The sequence below is a fragment of the Perissodus microlepis genome, chromosome 17 (genome assembly GCF_051167445.1).
Source record: "Perissodus microlepis isolate ML-2025 ecotype Zambia chromosome 17, ASM5116744v1, whole genome shotgun sequence".
In the NCBI taxonomy this organism is placed as follows: Eukaryota; Metazoa; Chordata; class Actinopteri; order Cichliformes; family Cichlidae; genus Perissodus; species Perissodus microlepis.
The window spans coordinates 51440-70548 of NC_140477.1; the positions used below are offsets into that span (position 1 = coordinate 51440).

The window sequence follows — 19109 nt, forward strand, 5'->3', positions numbered from 1 at the left end:
TTTTAATCAGGTTTTAATGTTTTATCTGTTATATCAGGTGTGTATTCTCATCTTCAGTGTGAATTTATACAAAGTGAAATTATTTCAAACAGCTGATCCAATATTTAATGTTGCTTTATCCTGACACTATGGAGTATTACTATTTTTAATTGTGGAGTGGAAGATCTGCTAGTTTTTTAGACTGTGACTGCTATTGATAGTATCAGCTTTGACTGAAGGCTTTAGCTGAACTAAGGCTACGTTCACTCTGCAGGTCTTAATGCTCAATTCCGATTTTTTGATCAAATCCGATTTTTTTGTCTGCTTGTTCACACTACAAATAAAATGTGACAGCAAACGCGCTCTAGTGTGAACGCTCAAAGCGGCCGCATGCGCAAAAGAAGACGTCACACACAACGCGCTCTGTTTAGACCCAGAGCAAACAATATTGTTTGACTGATGGCCCTTAATATAAAGACTTCGGACTTTACGTTTCCCAATTTTTGCTTTAAGTTATTTTGTTATTTACATAATAATGTAAATAACCTAATAATCATCCTTATTACTGTTTTAGAAAGGAGCGGTGCTTCAAAGGAGAAAGTGACCCAGATCGGATTTGAAAATATTGGATTTATTGGATAACAGTATTCTCGTGAAAGTAAACAATCCCCAGAGAATTAGCTGCCTTGGCAGAGAGTTGCTCTGAGTGCTTTTTGGTGAAATATTATGACATCTTGACAGACAGTTGGACAAAAAGCAGTGAACATCCAAAGAGTAGCTTCAGCATCTACTTCAAGAAGCCTGGGAAACTACTGCTGAAGACTCCACAAAGACATGACAAAAAGCTTCCCTGAGAGATTTCAGGCTGTGTTCCAGAATAACAGTGGCCAAGCTCACTAGAATTACACAAACCCTGTTTTTACCTTAGATATAATATTTCCATCTATGTCTGTGTGTTTGAGTTGGTTTATTGCATGGTAGAAATGACAGTGTAGCCAATATAAAACTCTGACAGATGTTTCTATAGCATTTTTCTAGTTTTTCTTACCACTCAAAGTGCTTTGGACTACAGTTAATTACATTTAACCATACATTCATACACTTCTTACTCAATACATTTTGTCTGTCTCCAATTTAAAAGATAACATGAGATCAACTGTATTAGTCGCACAACTGGGAAATTTGTTGTGTCACAGCAGAAAAGTGGACAGTGCAAAGTTACAGCAGAAAAAAGGAGGAAGCACTGGACTAGAATACTCTGAATACTATGTTGTCAGAAAAAAAATACACTTGGTGGTATTGCACATGTGACGATGTGTTGGTGTGCCTGTCTGCGCGTGTGTGTCTGTCTGCACGTGTGTGGATGTGTGTGTCTGTCTGCGCGTGTGTGGATGTGTGTGTCTGTCTGCGCGTGTGTGGATGTGTGTGTGTGTCTGTCTGAGTGTGTGTGTGTCTGTCTGTCTGAGTGTGTGTGTGTGTGTGTGTGTGTCTGCATGTGTGTGGATGTGTGTGTGTGGATGTGTGTGTGTGTGTGTGTGTGTGTGTGTGTGTGTGTCTGCACGTGTGTGGATGTGTGCGTCTGTCTGCGCGTGTGTGGATGTGTGTGTGTGTCTGTCTGAGTGTGTGTGTGTCTGTCTGTCTGAGTGTGTGTGTGTGTGTGTGTGTGTGTCTGCGCGTGTGTGGATGTGTGTGTGTGGATGTGTGTGTGTGTGTGTGTGTGTGTGTGTGTCTGCACGTGTGTGGATGTGTGCGTCTGTCTGCGCGTGTGTGGATGTGTGTGTGTGTCTGTCTGAGTGTGTGTGTGTCTGTCTGTCTGAGTGTGTGTGTGTGTGTGTGTCTGTCTGAGGCCATTTACGTGAAAAAGGGAAAGACCATCTCTGAATGGAGGAGGGGTCTAAGGGTACATCTGTCACCATCTTACAATGCTGTGATTGCAGCCATTCCCCAACTCTCTGTGAATGGTACTCATGGCCATTGATCAGTGGGCTTTGATCAGTGGTTGTTGATCAGTGGTCATGAGAATTAGCATAATTATGATTAAGGAACTGACCTCCCAGCCCATTGTTCTTTCAGTGGGCTGGTTTCAGTCATTATGCAAATGTACTGTTTTAAGATTGGGGAAACCTGCAGTCAGCTGAGACTGAAGAAGTCACTTGGATGAGTGATGAAACGTTTCTCAAAAAAAAACCGCTACGTCCAGATGAACATGATCAAATTTTTGAGAAAAGTGGGGAAAAAAAACAGAGGAAACTGACCAGAACTAGCATGAAATGGTAGTGCATGATAACAGGATCAAAATGCTACGACTTAAGTTAAAAAGTTACGAGAATAACAGGAGGAAAATAAGAAAGAGCTCAGGAATGAGCAGAGCTGCCATAACAGGCTGCCACACACGGGTGGCGCCAGAAGTAAAATTAACACTAGCACTCAGTACTAGATCAAAGGCCAGTGAGGTAGAACAAATCCAGTCTTTATTTAATGGTTCAGCTTTAAAAGAGAGGAAGTTAGACCTCTGTTCACAAGGATACCAAGTACTATGAGTTGATTTTTTATTTTTATATATATTTTTTGGCCTAATTGAAGCATAATATATTCAATTCAGTTAAATTCAATTCAATTTTATTTATACAGCGCCAAATCACAAAAACAGTCACCTCAAGGCGCTTTATAATTTAAGGTAGACCCTGCAATAATACACACAGAGAAAAAACCCATCTGCTGCAACCGGTTGGGGTGAGAGAAGGAAGAAAGGATAAAGACATGCTTTGGAAGAGAGACAGAGATCAATAACAAGTATGATTCAGTGCAGAGAGGTCTATTAACACATAGTGAGTGAAGAAGAAACACCCAGTGCATCATGGGTCACCTGATCCAGCCCTAACTAACACACAGCACGAGAGGGGAACCGCCGTTAACGACGCGACAACAAGAACTAACTGACAGGGACTAAAATACACTGGCAGGCACATGAGGAAACGAGGAACAGGTGGGCACACAGCTGGGACTCATGGACATAACGAGACACAGACCTACAAAGTAAAACAGGAAACACACAGATTATTTTACAACACAAAACTCAGGGACCCGAACGAGCACAGAGGGAAGACACAGGTAAGGATAATAAACACGACAACCAAACCCAAGGAACTAATTCCAAATCAGTAGAAAGTAGAAAGTAATAATAGTAATAAACTCAAAGCGCTGGGTCACCGATCCATGACAGGGAAGGAAAAACTCCCTTTTAACAGGAAGAACCTTCGGCAGCATAACTGAGGGAGGATTCAGGGTCACCTGGTCCAGCCCTAACTATATGCTTTAGCAAAAAGGAAAGTTTGAAGCCTAATCTTGAAAGTAGAGATAGTGTCTGTCTCCTGAATCCAAACTGGAAGCTGGTTCCACAGAAGAGGGGCCTGAAAACTGAAGGCTCTGCCTCCCATTCTACTTTTAAATACTCTAGGAACAACAAGTAGGCCTGCAGTGTGAGAGCGAAGTGCTCTAATAGGGTGATATGGTACTACAAGGTCATTAAGATAAGATGGGGCCTGATTATTTAAGACCTTGTATGTGAGGAGCAGGATTTTGAATTCTGGATTTAACAGGAAGCCAATGAAGGGAAGCCAAAACAGGAGAAATCTGCTCTCTCTTTCTAGTCCCTGTCAGGACTCTTGCTGCAGCATTTTGGATTAACTGAAGGCTTTTCAGGGAGTTTTTAGGACTTCCTGATAATAATGAATTACAGTCGTCCAGCCTGGAAGTAATAAATGCATGAACTAGTTTTTCAGCGTCACTCTGAGACAGGATATTTCTAACTTTAGAGATGTTGCACAAATGGAAGAAAGCAGTCTTACATATTTGTTTGTGCGTTGAAGGACATGTCCTGGTCAAAAATAACTCCAAGGTTCCTCACAGTGTTACTGGAGGCCAAGGTAATGCCATCCAGAGTAAGAATCTGGTTAGATACCATATTTCTAAGATTTTCAGGGCCGAGTACAATAACCTCAGTTTTATCTAAATTAAGGAGCAGAAAGTTAGCGGCCATCCAGGTCTTTATGTCTTTAAATTATAGCCCCCATCTCTCTGGTTGAAGAGATTTAGAGTATTATTAACTGGTAAGGGATAGTAACATTTCAAGTTCTGTGCTTTGCCTTTGCCTGGCCTTTATAGCAGATAACCTTAAAAATATTCTGCAAGATTCTGCAATTTTGCATAGTTTTAAAAAGTTCAAATGTCTTCAGTATTGAACAGCAGAAATTAGTCTTTCTTGTCTGAGGTCATTAAGTAAAAAAAAAAAAAGGACAGTGGCCAACAGTGCTGTAAACAATGGTAGACTGGTGGGTAATAAGCGAATGAATAATGCTGAAAACCGATTTGAGATGGGAAACTGTTCTTGAAGTACACAGAGAGCGAGAGAGAGAGCTGTGTATGAAGTGTGATTTTTATCATGGTGAAGGCAAAACAGCAAAAGTAAGAGGGAATTAATGACGATGTTTATCAAATGTGAAGCGTAGTTTGCTGCTGGTTCAGTGAATTTTGGTTGGAGAGAGACAAAACCTGCACCTCAGAATCTAGCGCAAAAAAGACGTAAACACAGCGCGGACCCAACGCATCAGAATTTCTGTACTGACAATGGATTTTTCCAACAGGTTCCAGGTGGCTCGATCCAGCCTTCCAGCGGAGGGTAGAAGGAACCCATCTGCCAGAAAACACTACAGCAATATTCAGAGGGAGAGGGGGGAGGGAGAGAGGGGACAAACAGGTACACGGAGTAATCATCATTTTACGTACCGTCTGTTGAATATCAATACTAGACAGGTAGCAAAAAGTTATTTTAAATTAATGCAGGCTATACACCATAAAAATGTAATTGATAAAGCTATTCTGACCGAGACTCCAGCTAAAGGAATGAGGAGACAGACCTTAAAACTCACAGCATTTAACAGACCCTCCTCCCCCACGGAGGACCTTAGGGAGGCAGTGGGTAGAAATACGCAGACATGGTTGCAAAATAGCCTTTCTATACTGCAGGAACACTACACTAAGATTATGGTAAATCAGTCACATAGCATGGGATAATACAGCTTTTCAGGTCGCGGCAAACTGGATGACAAAACGTTACAAAGCCAGGTTAGCCGAAGGTACGATGGAGGCAGCCAGATCTCTACTCACTGAAAACTTGGAGGGCTCAGACATCTCTGCTCCCTCGCCGTCTGTAGAATCCTTTGGAGAAGAGACGGCAGAAGAATTAAATCTAGAGAGCGAGGAGGGATTTCCACCTCTGAGTCAAATAAACAGACTTAATCAGACATCGGTATACCCTGAAGTTCAGATTACAAAAAATCCCACCACTCGGGACTCACAATCTACCCCTTTGCTAGACGACCCCGCGCCAATACCACAGTTTAATAAGGTCAGAGATGACTTACCAAGCCGGGTTATTTCTCCTATCATCCCTGGAAACAGCGAACAGGTGACCGGGTCTGCTCGGGATCCACGGCCAACAGGTGTCTCCCTCACCGTCGTGCCCCCTTCGCGCTCCTCTTTGTCCCCCCTCGACCTCCCGCCCCGTATTAAGACAGGGGGAGGGGGAGAGACCTGGGTTGGTTAAAGTTAGGCCTCTGATCTCTCAGATGATGATTTTGTTCCCTCTAGAACAAACTGGAGAAAACCTACAGATCAGATAGCAAATAGGAGCGAGATACAAATTAGACCTGAGGCACAGAGAGGACAGCAGACTATGACTAAGAGTCATTCATTTCATCAGCCTAAAAACGGTTACTCTAATGTGTCAGTATTCCAGGTTAGCCCGGAGATACGAACCTGTGACGACGGGTCCCCGAACACCAATCAGACCAGTCATTCTTCTGCTGCCAGAGCTCTAGCTGACGGTACAGGGACACCCCCTGGGGGAAGTCGAGGTTGGGAATCAGGCTCGAAAGGTGAAAGGAGTATAAGCGGCCAGGCAAAGCTGGTGGGGAATAAAACTAACAACGTGATGATGAGAAGGTCTGTTGACCACAGTGTGGCCAAACACCAAAGTGTGGAGACCTCATCTGACCCCAAAAATAGCCACCTTACCGCACCTCCAGTTAGATCCACCCCCCCTCAGGGGCTCGCTCCTGATACTGTAGAGAACGAGAGAGAGAAAAAAGGTATAGAAAAACAACAGACGGTAAATGGGTGTCATCCTAGTTATCATAAAGCCAGAAAGGGCAGAAAAATCGCGGATTGGGCATTTTGTGGGAATAAGCCAATTTGGTTTTTGGGTGACTCTAATTTAAACCGCATACCGGCCTACAATAATGACAATATTCAAATCGCAGCTATCCGGGGGCTTCTTTCTATCATTTTCTCCAGATATTGGAGAAGACGCCTGTTCATCCACACATCAAATTGGTAATTTTGTCAGTGGGATCAGGACGCAGAAAAGACCTCCATCAAACAGTTAAGAATGCTATACAAAAAAAGCAAAATCTGTCTTCCCAAATGCTGATGTGGTTTTCCCGTTAATTAATTTTTCATCTTCCCTCCCAAAAGAACAACAACAAAATCTGACTCTCAGATTCGCTGCAAAACGGTTTTTGGTCCTGAACCCGCTTTCCGGGAACCATTTTAGAACGATTGGGGACAATATTCACTGGACACCAGACACAGCGCAATGTGTGTTTGGTGTGACCAGTTAAGGCATTTTTGTTTTAGAATTTTAGCCGTAAAACCGTAAAGCTACAGCGGTCAACAGAAAGAATAAAAATTCTAATTTATGTTAATCAAAGCGGAGTGCATTGTGAACAACAGCATGAGAGAAAGGCAGGTTTATATCATTACTTTTTAAAACAAGGATAGTACCTTTTTTGATCCACACGAGGGAGCCAGAACTCCAATTTCAGAGAAGACTGCACTTAACAGTAGCCATGTAGTGGGTTCTATCATCTGTAAAAGGTGCTTTCCGATGTATGTGGGAGAAACGGGTCAGGCTCTTGTAGACAGTTTAAAACAACATCTATATAGCATTGGGGAAGACAGATTAATAACTCCCTTGGTCCAACATTTTCAAACACATCCACCGAATCTTCTGGGCATCCTGGGATTGCAATCCTGTGCAGCATCCTGTGCTGGACGGAGGGACAGAGGAGGAGAATATTTAGAAATTTTAACATTTTAACTTAAGCTGACAAGCGGAAGTAGTTGGTTTCAGTACATAAGTATCGGGCTTTGCTATTTAATCCGTAGCTATTGACTGATGAGGGGTTACTGAAGTGCCAGGTTTTTAAAAGTTGGCGTTAATGTCCTTCCACATGTGGAAAGTGACAGAAAACATGCTGCTGTTTGCACACATTTAATATTCAGCTCTGCACAGGAGCAGAAGCAGAGTCCAGCCTGTTGCTCTTACAGTATAATACTCATAATAAAAGTACAGTAACCGTGGTTAGTCACTGAGCAGCCTGGTGCGTTTCTCTTGATTTCTTTAGTCAGGGTAAATTCATTCACCTGCACGGGTTAGCTAAACGAACTTTACAAAACAAGTTTCCCCTACAGCCGAGTGCTCACCTAAGGACCTAAATTACGGATTAGTTTTCAAAATACATTTAACTTACCAAAAATAATGCGGTGGGGCCTTTCAAGCCGCGTCATCAGTGTTTTCTCCTGTCATTGGTCAGCATTATAATATATGCAAATACATGCGGGTCGGAATCCCCCCCCAGCGCGCCCCCAGACGCCAAAACAGTGCCAGCAGAGTGAAACTGAAAAATGGTTTGAAACCGAAAAAAATGGATTGAAACTGGAAAAAAAATTTGTAAGCGAAAACAAAAAAATTACAGTTTCAATTAATTGTTTTTCACTATCAATTTTTTTTCCAGTTTCAATACAAGATTTTTCAGTACATTTATTTCAGTTACAATATTTTTTTTCGGTTTCAATCTTTTTTCGGTTTCATTTTAAGGTGTCATCGTTCTGATCCCATACACTAAAACAACTTGAAAATCCTTATGCAAAAAGGGGGACCCTGGATTTGGATGAAAAGACTGTGATTGCTGAGGACTACAAGGTTAGCTAAGATTTATTATTTAAGTAATCTTATTAATAACTTTTTTACTTGTGTCTGTCCCAAATGAATTCACATTATTAAAATATATATATATTTTAAACCATGATAACATTTTATATAATTAATTTTTCATTGCTTTGATAACTTACTGAATATAGATGTATATCTGTTTTACAGACTGATGTTCAGAATGCCCCCTTGAAGACCCATTTCCAGGCAATTGTTGACAATGCAACACTGGACTGTGAGGGCGAAAGAAACATCTTTCATGCACCCAAATTTATTGCCGGTCTGGTAAATCACCTTCTACCACATGCAACTTTGTGGTCATCAATGATGCTAGGTACATTTTTTTATTTGTTGTATTACTATCTTAAATTGTCATTTATTAATAAATGTAAATGTGCTAAATGTTGAATTATCTATTTTAATGATGTTTTTGAATTACTTGTATTCTCCTTAGGGGATCTTGGACGCCATGGTACTGGTCCTGCTTACCAGCAGCTCAGTAAACTCTATAGTGACATTCAGCAATCCAAGAACCAGGTATCATAACGAGAAGAATAAGTGAAAAAGAAACATAAATTGTATCTAAATTTGCAATACATAGATATTGACTTAAACAATGTACTATTGCATTTAAGAATTTTACACAAGACAATAGAACCCAAGGAATCATGGAGAAAAGCCAGTGGGATTTGAAAAAAATTCGTATCCAGAGAAGGAGACTGACAAGGCTTAATGACTTTGTGGAAATTTATCAAAAAATGCACGATGCCCTCCTGCTTGAATATGCAGACATGGAAAAAATCAAGACAAAAGGTATGAATAACTTCCTAATAATGAAAATGATGTTTTATACAAATAGAACAAGAAACTAAGAAAAAGTGAAAACATTTGCCTATGACTATAGAATTAAGAGATGATAAAATAAGTAAGCACTAAAATTATGTATGTGTAATCAACAGTCTTTTCGCGTGGAAATGGAGAAATGGAAAGACAAACGCATTAAACGAAAAGGTGTGTACGTGTCACCGTTAGTGACAGAACTGCCACTGAAGAAAAAGAAAACTGACGTAAGTCATCATGTTCCCATTATTTTCAATAATTAAACCCTGTGATGTCCTCCCGATTGCCATACTCCTTTTGTCCTCTGGGGTAAAGCGTCTGCTTTGACTATTTATAAAGCATCAATTAATTATAAATTATCATCCGTGGGATACAGTTTTATCAAACTGTATTCTAACTGATTACCTGAAATTTTTGTTTTTTGACATTGTATTACACCTAGGCATGGGCCTTAGTGAACCCCCACTTTAATGACAAAAAATGCATGTCCATAGGTGACACAAGTGCAGGAGGAAGCTCAGGTTTTTTGCTTTTTGCTGGTCACACCATGTACATCTTTGTTATCAGCAGTTGTAGGCCAAGGGCATATGAATTAAACAAGCTTTCAAGGGTGATCATTGTCTTTTGGAGACCTACTGTATTAAGAACAGCTCGCGTGCCCTGACTGCAGGCAAGCAAGTTTCCAATTGTAAACTAGCATGTTCTCTGTACAGCTGGACCGGGCATCACATACTGCCCATGTTTTTATCTCATAGTTCCTCTGTTTACTTGGGATGTAATGTTGGAGAGAGTCCTTTAAGGGGACTAGGCACTCATACAGTCATATCAGTGCCTGTATGGTACACCAACAGCAGGACAGATGCTCACTCGTTACATACATCTCAAATCAGAACAAGTTTGTCTCATTCATGACCATATTCTATTGTCTATTATATTCTATTATATAAAGTCATTCAAAAATGTTATCTGTTAACAGATAAAAGGGAAGACCACTGTTCAAACCTTTAAACAGGAACAGCACAAACAATATGATGCTCGTCAAAACCAGGTATTTTTAGAAATATTTTTAATTTCTACATTTATGTTTTGTGTGTTATTGTCATAAATGACTCTGAAAATTGACATGTGTCTATCTTTGTAGGATGAGAGCCAGGAACAAATAGCTGTTAGCCAAAAAATGGCAACATACATGGCTAATAAAGCATCGGTCACAGTATGGAAAGGAGATTTATGTGCCTTCAAAGTGGATGCAATTGTTAATGCAGCTAATGAAAGTCTCTCTCACATGGGTGGACTTGCAAAGGCACTGTCTGCTACTGGAGGACGTACTATCCAAGCAGAGAGTGACGTCTTCATTGCCAAAAATGGCAAATTAAAGGCAGGACAGGTTGCAGTTACCACAGCAGGCAAACTACCTTGCATGAAGCTGATTCATTTGGTAGGCCCGTGTCTGCAGAATGACCCCACAATGCACATGATATCCCATGCAAAGAAACTTTTAACTAAAGGTATTTTGAACGTCATGACATGTGCAGAAGAGCACAAATTTTCCTCTGTTGCCATTCCAGCAGTGAGCTCTGGAATATTCAACTTTCCAGTCTCAATTTGTGCTGATGTTGTAGTCACCACAATCAAAAAGTACATTGAACATAAGAACCCCACAAGTCCTCCATTTGAAATACATCTGGTAAACAACAATGATCTAACCGTGAAGGAAATGGAAAGGGCCTTCAAAGAGATCCTTTTGGAGCCACTCTCTGATGTCAGGAGGACAGTGAGTACACCCAATTTTAAAGTATAATTGTTATCTTTAGTGTTAGAAAAAATGATAACAATAAGCATGAATAAATAATTATTATGAAATAACAAGTGAAATTGAAGAATTAGAGCATCTTTGATGCATAGAATAACCCTTTTCAAATTGTGCAATAAAAATTAGGCCACAAAAAGTAGCAGTCATTAAATACATTCAGGCTATGTTGTTCTTCTTCATTTGTTATGATTTTGTAATCCAACAAACACCGCACTTAGTGAGTATTATGTGAAATATATCAGCATTAATAACATGTAATTCATGCAAAAGGTAATGCAATGTTTTCCTTAATAAAACATTACTTAAAATGATCACAGCAGTAACAAATATTTTCTTTTAAATTCAACCCACAAATCAAGGGGCCAGAGGATTCTCCATCTACACTGGAAAGGACAGAGCACCTTGAGAGAAACACAACCGGTCTGACAAAGGACACTGCATCACAGGTGATGTTTCACAAACAAACTCTAATTCAATAACTATGTCATGTGTTTGAAAAACCAAGTTTGTTAGTACATATTTTTGTACTTATATATTAGATTTTATTATATGTATGTGTTGATGAATGAAAATTACAGATCACAGAAAAATGACAAATGTCAGTCCAACAATAAATGTAACATTTACAAGTTACTGGCCTTAATTTTACAAGAACAACAGTAACTGACTCAATTTTTAATTTCTTATTGTAGTTTAACATCTCAAATAAATTACATTAAAATTTATGTCAAATCTGGAGATGTTTTCGTGTTGTTGCATCAGGTACATAAAATACTTTTAAAAATTACATTTAAAACCTCTCCTAAGAAGAATTTTTAGAACTTTATTTAGTTACTATTGTCTTGTTGAAACACAGGTCACATATTTGTGGAAACAACAGGAAACGGAAGTTGGTGTTTCTGTGGTCCCATCTCAGATTAGAGGTAACAACTTTGTCATACGTCACAGTGAGTTCCTGACCCTTAGACCACACAGTTGGCTTGTTGGAGAGGTATGTAATCCAGGTATTAAACCCCCCCCCCCCCCCCCCCCCCAAAAAAAAAAGTACTGCATAAGGTTAACGTTAAAGCTGGGGCAGAACATTAGTTGTTCCCTACACATTCAGTAAGTACTGCTTTAGATCTACATTCCAGGCATATCCTCATGACTGAATACTGAGTATACGTAAGTAAAAAACTCTTTATTAACCTTTGTATTCCAAAACTTTATCATGTTTACAAAGTAATAAAAGGTTATTTATTATACTCCTCAGGTCATTGAAAGTCTCCTGCACCACTGGGCCATTCGGCTGAATCTGGGGAATAATATCTACATTATGAACCACTACACGAGCAGTGTGATCCTCTATGGAGAGAGAGAACTAATCAGGAGACAAAGCTTGTCCAAGGTAAATTTTTATTTCATATATTCTAGAACTCAGTTTTTTAAATTTTATTAATCTCTTGAGATAAATGAAAAAAGTATTGTTGCAAATTTGTAATTAATTCCTAATATGTCAGGTGAACTTTGACAACTACAGAGCCATTTTATCCTTTGTGAACATTGGAAATGTACACTGGAAGTTTCTGGTTAGTACGAGCAGCATTTCTGTGAAAAAAAGTTAGTTTCAATAAAACATTCTTCATAATTTATGTACTTTTTAAATTTATATACCTATCGCAGTACATAAATGCAGATGACAGCTGTCTGTATTTGGTCGATCCTTCAAGAAACTCTTTGGAGCAGGAAGAGTCTGACCGTGCAGCCAAAAGATTCTGGTAATTATTACATGTATATAATAACATAAAATATTTGGTATTCTGTAATGCCATTAGAAAAGTGACAGGAGGACAGAGGACCTCTTTCTATAGGTGGACATATGGTTGTAGATGAAAGTGTAATAAAATCCATGGTTATCAGTTCTATAAAGAATTTAAAAAATTACTTCAAAATTACACACATATGTAATTTTAAATAATAAAAATACCCTGACAGTGTTTAAGCAGTGAGACATTTGACACAGTTAACATTTGTAGATTTAAAAGAACATGTTATTATTTTTGATACTTCATGTAACATAATCTAGAGCACAGGGCTTTCTGACACACCATTAAAAACACATTGATATGTATTATATGTGTCTATGTGATTTATGAAAAAGTACAGAATGTTCTTTTTCTGTGTGACTTTTATCATTCATTTGTATATAAATGTCATGTACATTATGTTCACACAGTGAATACTTAAAAATGAGAAGGACATGCTACAACAAAACAGACTGGGTGAATGTGAGACTTCGAGGAGTACTGACACATCCATTTCAACGGGATGGTTCTAGCTGCGGAGTAATGGTCATCGTGGTATGGTACCACATTAAAGCAATAATATTGTTCTGTAAAATTAGATAAGATAAGTTAAAATAATCTTAAAAGGTTAAACTGTTTAAACGGGAAGTGTAACATTTGCGCAGATGTTTTCAATTAAATTTTATTTTTTGTTTTCATTTCAGATGGCCAAAGCAGTAATGGAAGCATTCCCAAATAAACCAGAAATGACATTTTTGACGACAAAAAAAAGAGATGGCCCAGGCACAAAGGACATTTGTACAGACACCCAGAGTCAGAATCCAGTAAGATATCTGTGTCACCTTTTACAGTTTTCCTGTAATCTGATGTCAAAGATGAGAATATATAGAGTACAGTACTGTAAATCTGGTAAATTTTAGTATTCATTTTCTGGAAAACCATACAGTAATTTGGGGTGTAGATCACTGGGTAAAAAGTGGAGATGGCCTAGAGTCAGAATCTAGTGAAATATCAGTGTCACCTCTTACAGTTTTTGTGCAATCTGAGCTCAAAGATGAGGATATTAAAAGTACAGTACTGTATATTGGGTAAAGTTTACTGTTAATTTTCTCTGAATCGTACAGTAATTTGGGCTGTGGATCACAGGGTGAAAAGTGGAGATGAACCAAAACTGGGAGTGGATTGTGAAGTACAATAGTGTCAGGACACAAAAGACACGTACCGTAATATGCATAAGAATAGTGCAACAACATTTTAGGTGTGGCTGGCGGTGCGGCTAGCTTGACTGTGTCTTCTCTTCGTAAGTGAGGGCTCACTTGACCGCGGTATTAAACAATGCAGTATGTCTTACAGATGATTGAAGCTGGTGAGAGCTCTGCTAGCATTAACCAAAAAGGTCTGCTTCCATAACAACCCTCCAAAAATACAACAACCCAGAAATACTGCACAGAGTTGAACAGGAGATGTTAGAAACTAAAGGTTCAAGGTTCTTTATTTGTCACATGCATAGTTATACAAGTATAACACACAGTGAAATGTAGCCTGACACGCTCCTCGACATGTGCAAAAATGGGGGGGTAGAGGAAGAACAAAATGTGCAGTAGTAGCATCAAGCAGGTGAATTCTGTACATTAATATGAATAGATATCTGACTATTTTACAGAATAGACAATATAAACATATTTAAAATTAAAGGAATTTGGAATGTACATTGTGCCTGGGTTTAGAGTGTCTGGAAGAGAGTCCTGTCTCAGTCAATTATAGATGATGTGAGAGGGCGGGTGTGTGTGTGTTTAGGGCCCGGATGGCTTGGGGATAGAAGCTCCTCTTGAGTCTCTCTGTCCTTGCCCGGATGATGCGGAACCTTCTACCAGATTGCAGAAGTTGGAACAGTTTGTTGCCAGGATGGGACGGGTCCTTCAGTATCTGCGCTGCTCTAGTCCGGCATCTCCTGGTGTAGGTGTCCTGAAGCGGGGGGAGAGCAATCCTGCAGCAGCGTTCTGCTGTACGGATCACTCTCTGGAGAGCTTTTTGGTCCTTCACACAGCTGTTCCCAAACCACGATGTCATGTTCTGTGTGAGGATGCTCTCCACAGCGCCTGTATAGAAAATCCTGAGGATCTTTGGAGAGACCCTGAACTTCCTCAGTTGTCGTAGGTGATACAGGCGCTGCCTAGCCTTTTTGGTCTGGACCTGAATGTGGGCAGCCCATGTCAGGTCTGAGGAGATGTGGACACCAAGATATTTGAAGGACTGCACCCTCTCCACTGGAGCTCCATTGATGATAATGGGCTTGTAGTCTCTGTGCTGACCCCTTCTGAAGTCCACCACCAGCTCCTTGGTCTTCACAATGGTGTTGGAGCCATGGGTGGCCACACAGTCTGAAGTGTAGAGGGAGTAGAGCAGTGGCGAGAGGACACATCCCTGAGGTGCTCCTGTGTTGATGGTGATGCTGGTAGAGACGCATCTACCCACCCTCACCACCTGAGTTCTGCCAGTGAGGAAGTCCAACACCCATGCACATAGACGGCTGTTAAGTCCCAGATCCCTGAGCTTTGTGAACAGTCTGCAGGGCACTATTGTGTTAAACGCTGAACTGTAATCAACAAACAGCATTCGCACATAAAGTCTGTGTATCAGAAAATATGCTCCCTTAACAATAATAATAATTTCTCAGATGTGACCAGGCAGCAAGGTGTACAGAAGGACTCTGCTGCTGCTGCTGTTTGGGGTCCGGCTGGCACGGAGCAAGAGGACAGCTCACGTGAGCGCGTTCACAATGATGGGCTCGTGCAGTTTTGGCCCCGCCTGCATTGATTATCTGCGGCTGATATTTTAAAAGGCGAGAGAGGTATCGTCTCATGCGCATGCGTCTGCAGGCGCGATCTGTGCTGATGTCGCATTCAGGTTCTTCACATAAGCTCGTACACGGAGGCTTCGTCTTGCCTTTGGTCCACCAATAACATCTATTAATAGACTCTTTTACATAGGGCAATTTTTTCCATTTACTTTCTTCCTCTTATTTCAGTCTTTTGTCGTGTCTGTTTATTTGTTAGCAGCAATGTCATACGTTCTGTTTTCAAAAATATAAGTCACACTAGGTTTACAACAAACCAAACAACATAATAACGATATTGCCAGCGATTTTGCCCCTCCCCCTCCAAAAAAGACTAGACTGTAAGGGGGCAACTGATGTACTTGTCTTTGATGTTGTCAAGGTCAAGAACGACCAATCAAGTGCATACCTTTGTATGTAAACAAAACAGATTACTCTTTGGTTTGTTAATAGTAAATATGAAACAACTATTTATGAAAAGAGTAATGTAAATATAACAGAAATAAAAACAATAAAGACGATTTCACATTTTCTAATACTAGGAATGTCCTACTAGTAGGACATTCTCCCACGGAACCTAAAGGCAGCAAAGTACATCTCCACCATCCCTGCTGTCCCCAGAACACAGAGCCGCTACACTCCAGGTGGAATGGACGTATTCTCTGCTACTCCCGTTCTCAGTCCGCCAGAGCCGCGGGGAAAGCCAGGCCCGACATGACAGCGTCTGCACGGGACAAGAAATTCTGCCAGCAGTCGCGGGTGACGGTCCGTCCGGAGACGGTGTGGGCTGCGGGTCGCTACATCGCGCTGGCCGCCCTGTGTATCCTGTGCTATAGCAACTCTCTCCACGGGGAGTTGGTGCACGACGATGTGTGGGCTATCGTCAACAATCCGGACGTCCGACCTGGCTCCAGCCTCAGAAACATCTTCAGCGACGACTTTTGGGGCAAGAGGATGGCGGACAACACGAGCCACAAGTCTTACAGACCGTTGTGCATCCTCACCTTCAAGTAAGTTCTCGGAACTCAGCCTTCCCGCCTTACCTGGAGCTCTGAACAGCAACACTTAGTGCTAGTCGTTCTGCTGGATCGACAGCTCTGCGATGTAAACGCGTGTTTCGGGCTGACGTCATCCAGCTGTCCCTCGTAGGGACGGGCTGCTGTAGCGAAATGCTCAACTTTGCAATAGCCGAACGCTGCTAACCCCGGCTATGTTCCGATACCAGGCAGGGTCTTCTCGGGAGGAATGTTACAGCGAGAGTCTCGCTTCCAGTTCTTTCTATGCAGAGTTGGAGCGTGCAGAGCAGCTTGTCTCAGCACATTCAGCCGTCCAGCCCACGTTACTACTTTGATTCAAGTTTCACGTATCGCACAGACATCTGTGGAACCTGTTGCGCAGGTTTTTAAGTGCTTGAAGTCTGGGGTGTAGTTGGAGGTGTACTGTATGGGTGGAGATGTAGTAGTGGTTAGAGCTGTTTTGGAGTGGGCTGGTCTGTTGTGCTCGGGTCGTCGATGGATGGAAATAGCGAGGGTGGGGAGTACCCAGTCGGGCTTCCATAACAGGGTGGGAATGTCTGATAAGGAAGAGCATAATGAGTAAACAGCCCGCACAATGGCCTCCAGATAAATGCTCACCTATGTTTCCATCATTCCCCACGTTTCCTCCTCATTAGGCAGTTTGTTAGTTACAGAGCATGGCTGTTGCGAGACATAAAGCTCTGGTGGGATACAATGGGCCATTAATCAAATCAGACATTTTATTTCAGCTCTCATAGTGAGTATGTGTTTTGTTTTTGTTTTTTTTGTTTTTTTTAAGTTTTCCGTGTCGGTAAGCCAGCAGCATTTCAAAAGTTTAAAAAAAAAAAAGTATTTCCCAAATACTCCAGTCCAGGTCTCCCCTGCAGAATTGCTTTTCCCTTCGTCGTGAGCACGCGCTGGGCTCTCCAAATCACGGACAAACAGTATCCCACAGTTTATGTTTTTGAACCCATTTTGCAAAGAGAGGATTTTTTTTTTTTTTTTTTTTTTTTTTTGAAAAATGCATTGATAGCAATGTTGAATATTATAAGATAACCTTTATTAGTCCCACATGTGGGAAATTTGTTTGTTATTACACAGGAAAAAAAACAGCTACACGTAAAATAATTACACCTTCACGCCTCTGCCTTTCTAAATGGAGGGACAGTAACTGCGTGTGTATATGTAAGCTAGGGGTGCAACGATACACAAAATTCACGGTTCGGTTTGATACATTGGTGTCACGGTTTGATTTTTTTTTTTTCAATACAAAAAAATGTTCATGCCTTTTCAATTTGTCATTTATTAAAATTATAAATATATATTTTAGCTCAGAAGTACAGTTTTTAAATTGCTGAAACAACAAAATAATAAAAAAAAAAATCTATCTGATCGAGAAATCACTCATCTTTGGAAAAGAGAGTTTATTACAGAGAAATGTCTCTTTCCAAAATAAAAGCTATACTATACGCTTCTTCTGGGCTATATTCTCAGCAGCATATTAAACATATCAGGTCCCCATAAGGAGAATCATGTGCTAACGGCTGTCTAAATGACTCGGGTAAAGTTTGTAGCATGCGTGCTTGTTGTTTTTGTCTGCTTCCACTTGTCTTTGCACTAGGATGATGTCGGCGTAAATGTGCAGTCATATTCGTTGTGTTCCCACTAGTGCTGCCAGCGTTAATCTCGTTAAAATGACGCGGCAAATCTCCATTAACAAGTTACCGTGGCTCCTCCCGTGCTTGGGGCTGGACGGCATCAATACGTTAACAAGCTAACTGCACTAACGCACTAGTTCCCACCAATTGAGCATTGCGTGGCACATCCGACATACTGTTTTACTTTTGTCCATGACGCGCTTACCATCAGGGTCATGCTTCACATGAAAACCAAGATAATTCCAAACGCCAGATCTGAATGAGGGTGGTGGAGGTTCAGTTTCGGGTAGCGTTGAGGCAGTTGCCATGTTGCAACGAGCTTAGCTTCTGTCTTGCTAGCTTGCGCTGTGCTCAGTGCAGCCTAGGCGGAGTAGTCGAACGCAGATCCACTGAGTGCTCAACACAGACAGCATAAAAAAAGTTATATTGTTCGATACATATGCGTACCGAACCGAAAGCACTGTATCGAACGGTTCAATATTGATACGAGTATTGTTGCACCCCTAATGTAAGCGTGTAAAACCTGAAGATAGAGACAAAATACTGTTAATCTGACTATCTGCCATTCTGCAATTGATCTCGTGTAAACAATAACGTGGCGCAGAGCGTGACGTGAAAAAAGGCACATACCTTTGACGTTGGATGTGTTTGTGCGCGCGCGGGGGGGGGGGTCTAGCGAAATAGGTTTGGGAACCACTGCTCTATGGAACACCAGGACTGGCATAATGAATTAATTAAATACACCATTAAATTATTAATTAAGCAAGCAATTTATTTATATAGCACTTTCAGAACAACTGTACACTTGACATGCCAGAAATGATACAATAACTTAAAAAAATATAAGATTATAAAAATGGTAAATGGCCTGTATAGTGCTTTACACTACATTCAGTCATCCACCCATTCACACACTGGTGATGGCAAGCTACATTGCAGCTACCCTGGGGCACACTGACAGAGGCGAGGCTGCCAGACACTGGCGCCACTGGGCCCTATGACCACCACCAGTAGGCAACGGGTGAAGTGTCTTGCCCAAGGACACAACAACAGAGACTGTTGGAGCCGGGTTCGAACCGGCAACCTTCCGATTACTCTTGAGCCACGATCGCCCCATATTGCCATATTGG

The 19109-nt window shown here is 40.9% G+C and overlaps 2 protein-coding genes across 2 annotated transcripts in view; both read left to right on the forward strand.

Moving 5' to 3' along the window:
* The first annotated feature begins 8424 nt into the window (after positions 1 to 8424).
* Positions 8425 to 13633, forward strand: LOC146368926 (uncharacterized). Its single transcript, XM_084910630.1, has 12 exons — positions 8425 to 8428; positions 8487 to 8569; positions 8668 to 8839; positions 8987 to 9111; positions 11054 to 11131; positions 11542 to 11676; positions 11938 to 12072; positions 12185 to 12253; positions 12348 to 12442; positions 12901 to 13024; positions 13174 to 13293; positions 13616 to 13633. The coding sequence occupies exons 1-12, from the start codon at positions 8425 to 8427 to the stop codon at positions 13631 to 13633; spliced, it is 1158 nt and encodes a 385-aa protein (XP_084766756.1).
* A 2386-nt stretch (positions 13634 to 16019) lies between these two features.
* The window catches only part of tmtc1 (transmembrane O-mannosyltransferase targeting cadherins 1), an 83548-nt gene continuing 80458 nt past the window's right edge, over positions 16020 to 19109 (forward strand). The window contains exon 1 of the mRNA XM_084911115.1: positions 16020 to 16315. Within this exon, the coding sequence (XP_084767241.1) occupies positions 16020 to 16315 (296 nt within the window). The remainder of the gene's footprint in view (positions 16316 to 19109) is intronic.

What these genes read in the sequence shown, in the direction of transcription:
- LOC146368926 (XM_084910630.1), top strand. An exon ending in AAACTGACGTAAGTCATCAT is followed by an intron (nt 9,112 to 11,053) that starts GTTCCCATTATT and finishes AAGGGGCCAGAG; the next exon opens with GATTCTCCATCTACACTGGA. An exon ending in ATGTACACTGGAAGTTTCTG is followed by an intron (nt 12,254 to 12,347) that starts GTTAGTACGAGC and finishes TACCTATCGCAG; the next exon opens with TACATAAATGCAGATGACAG.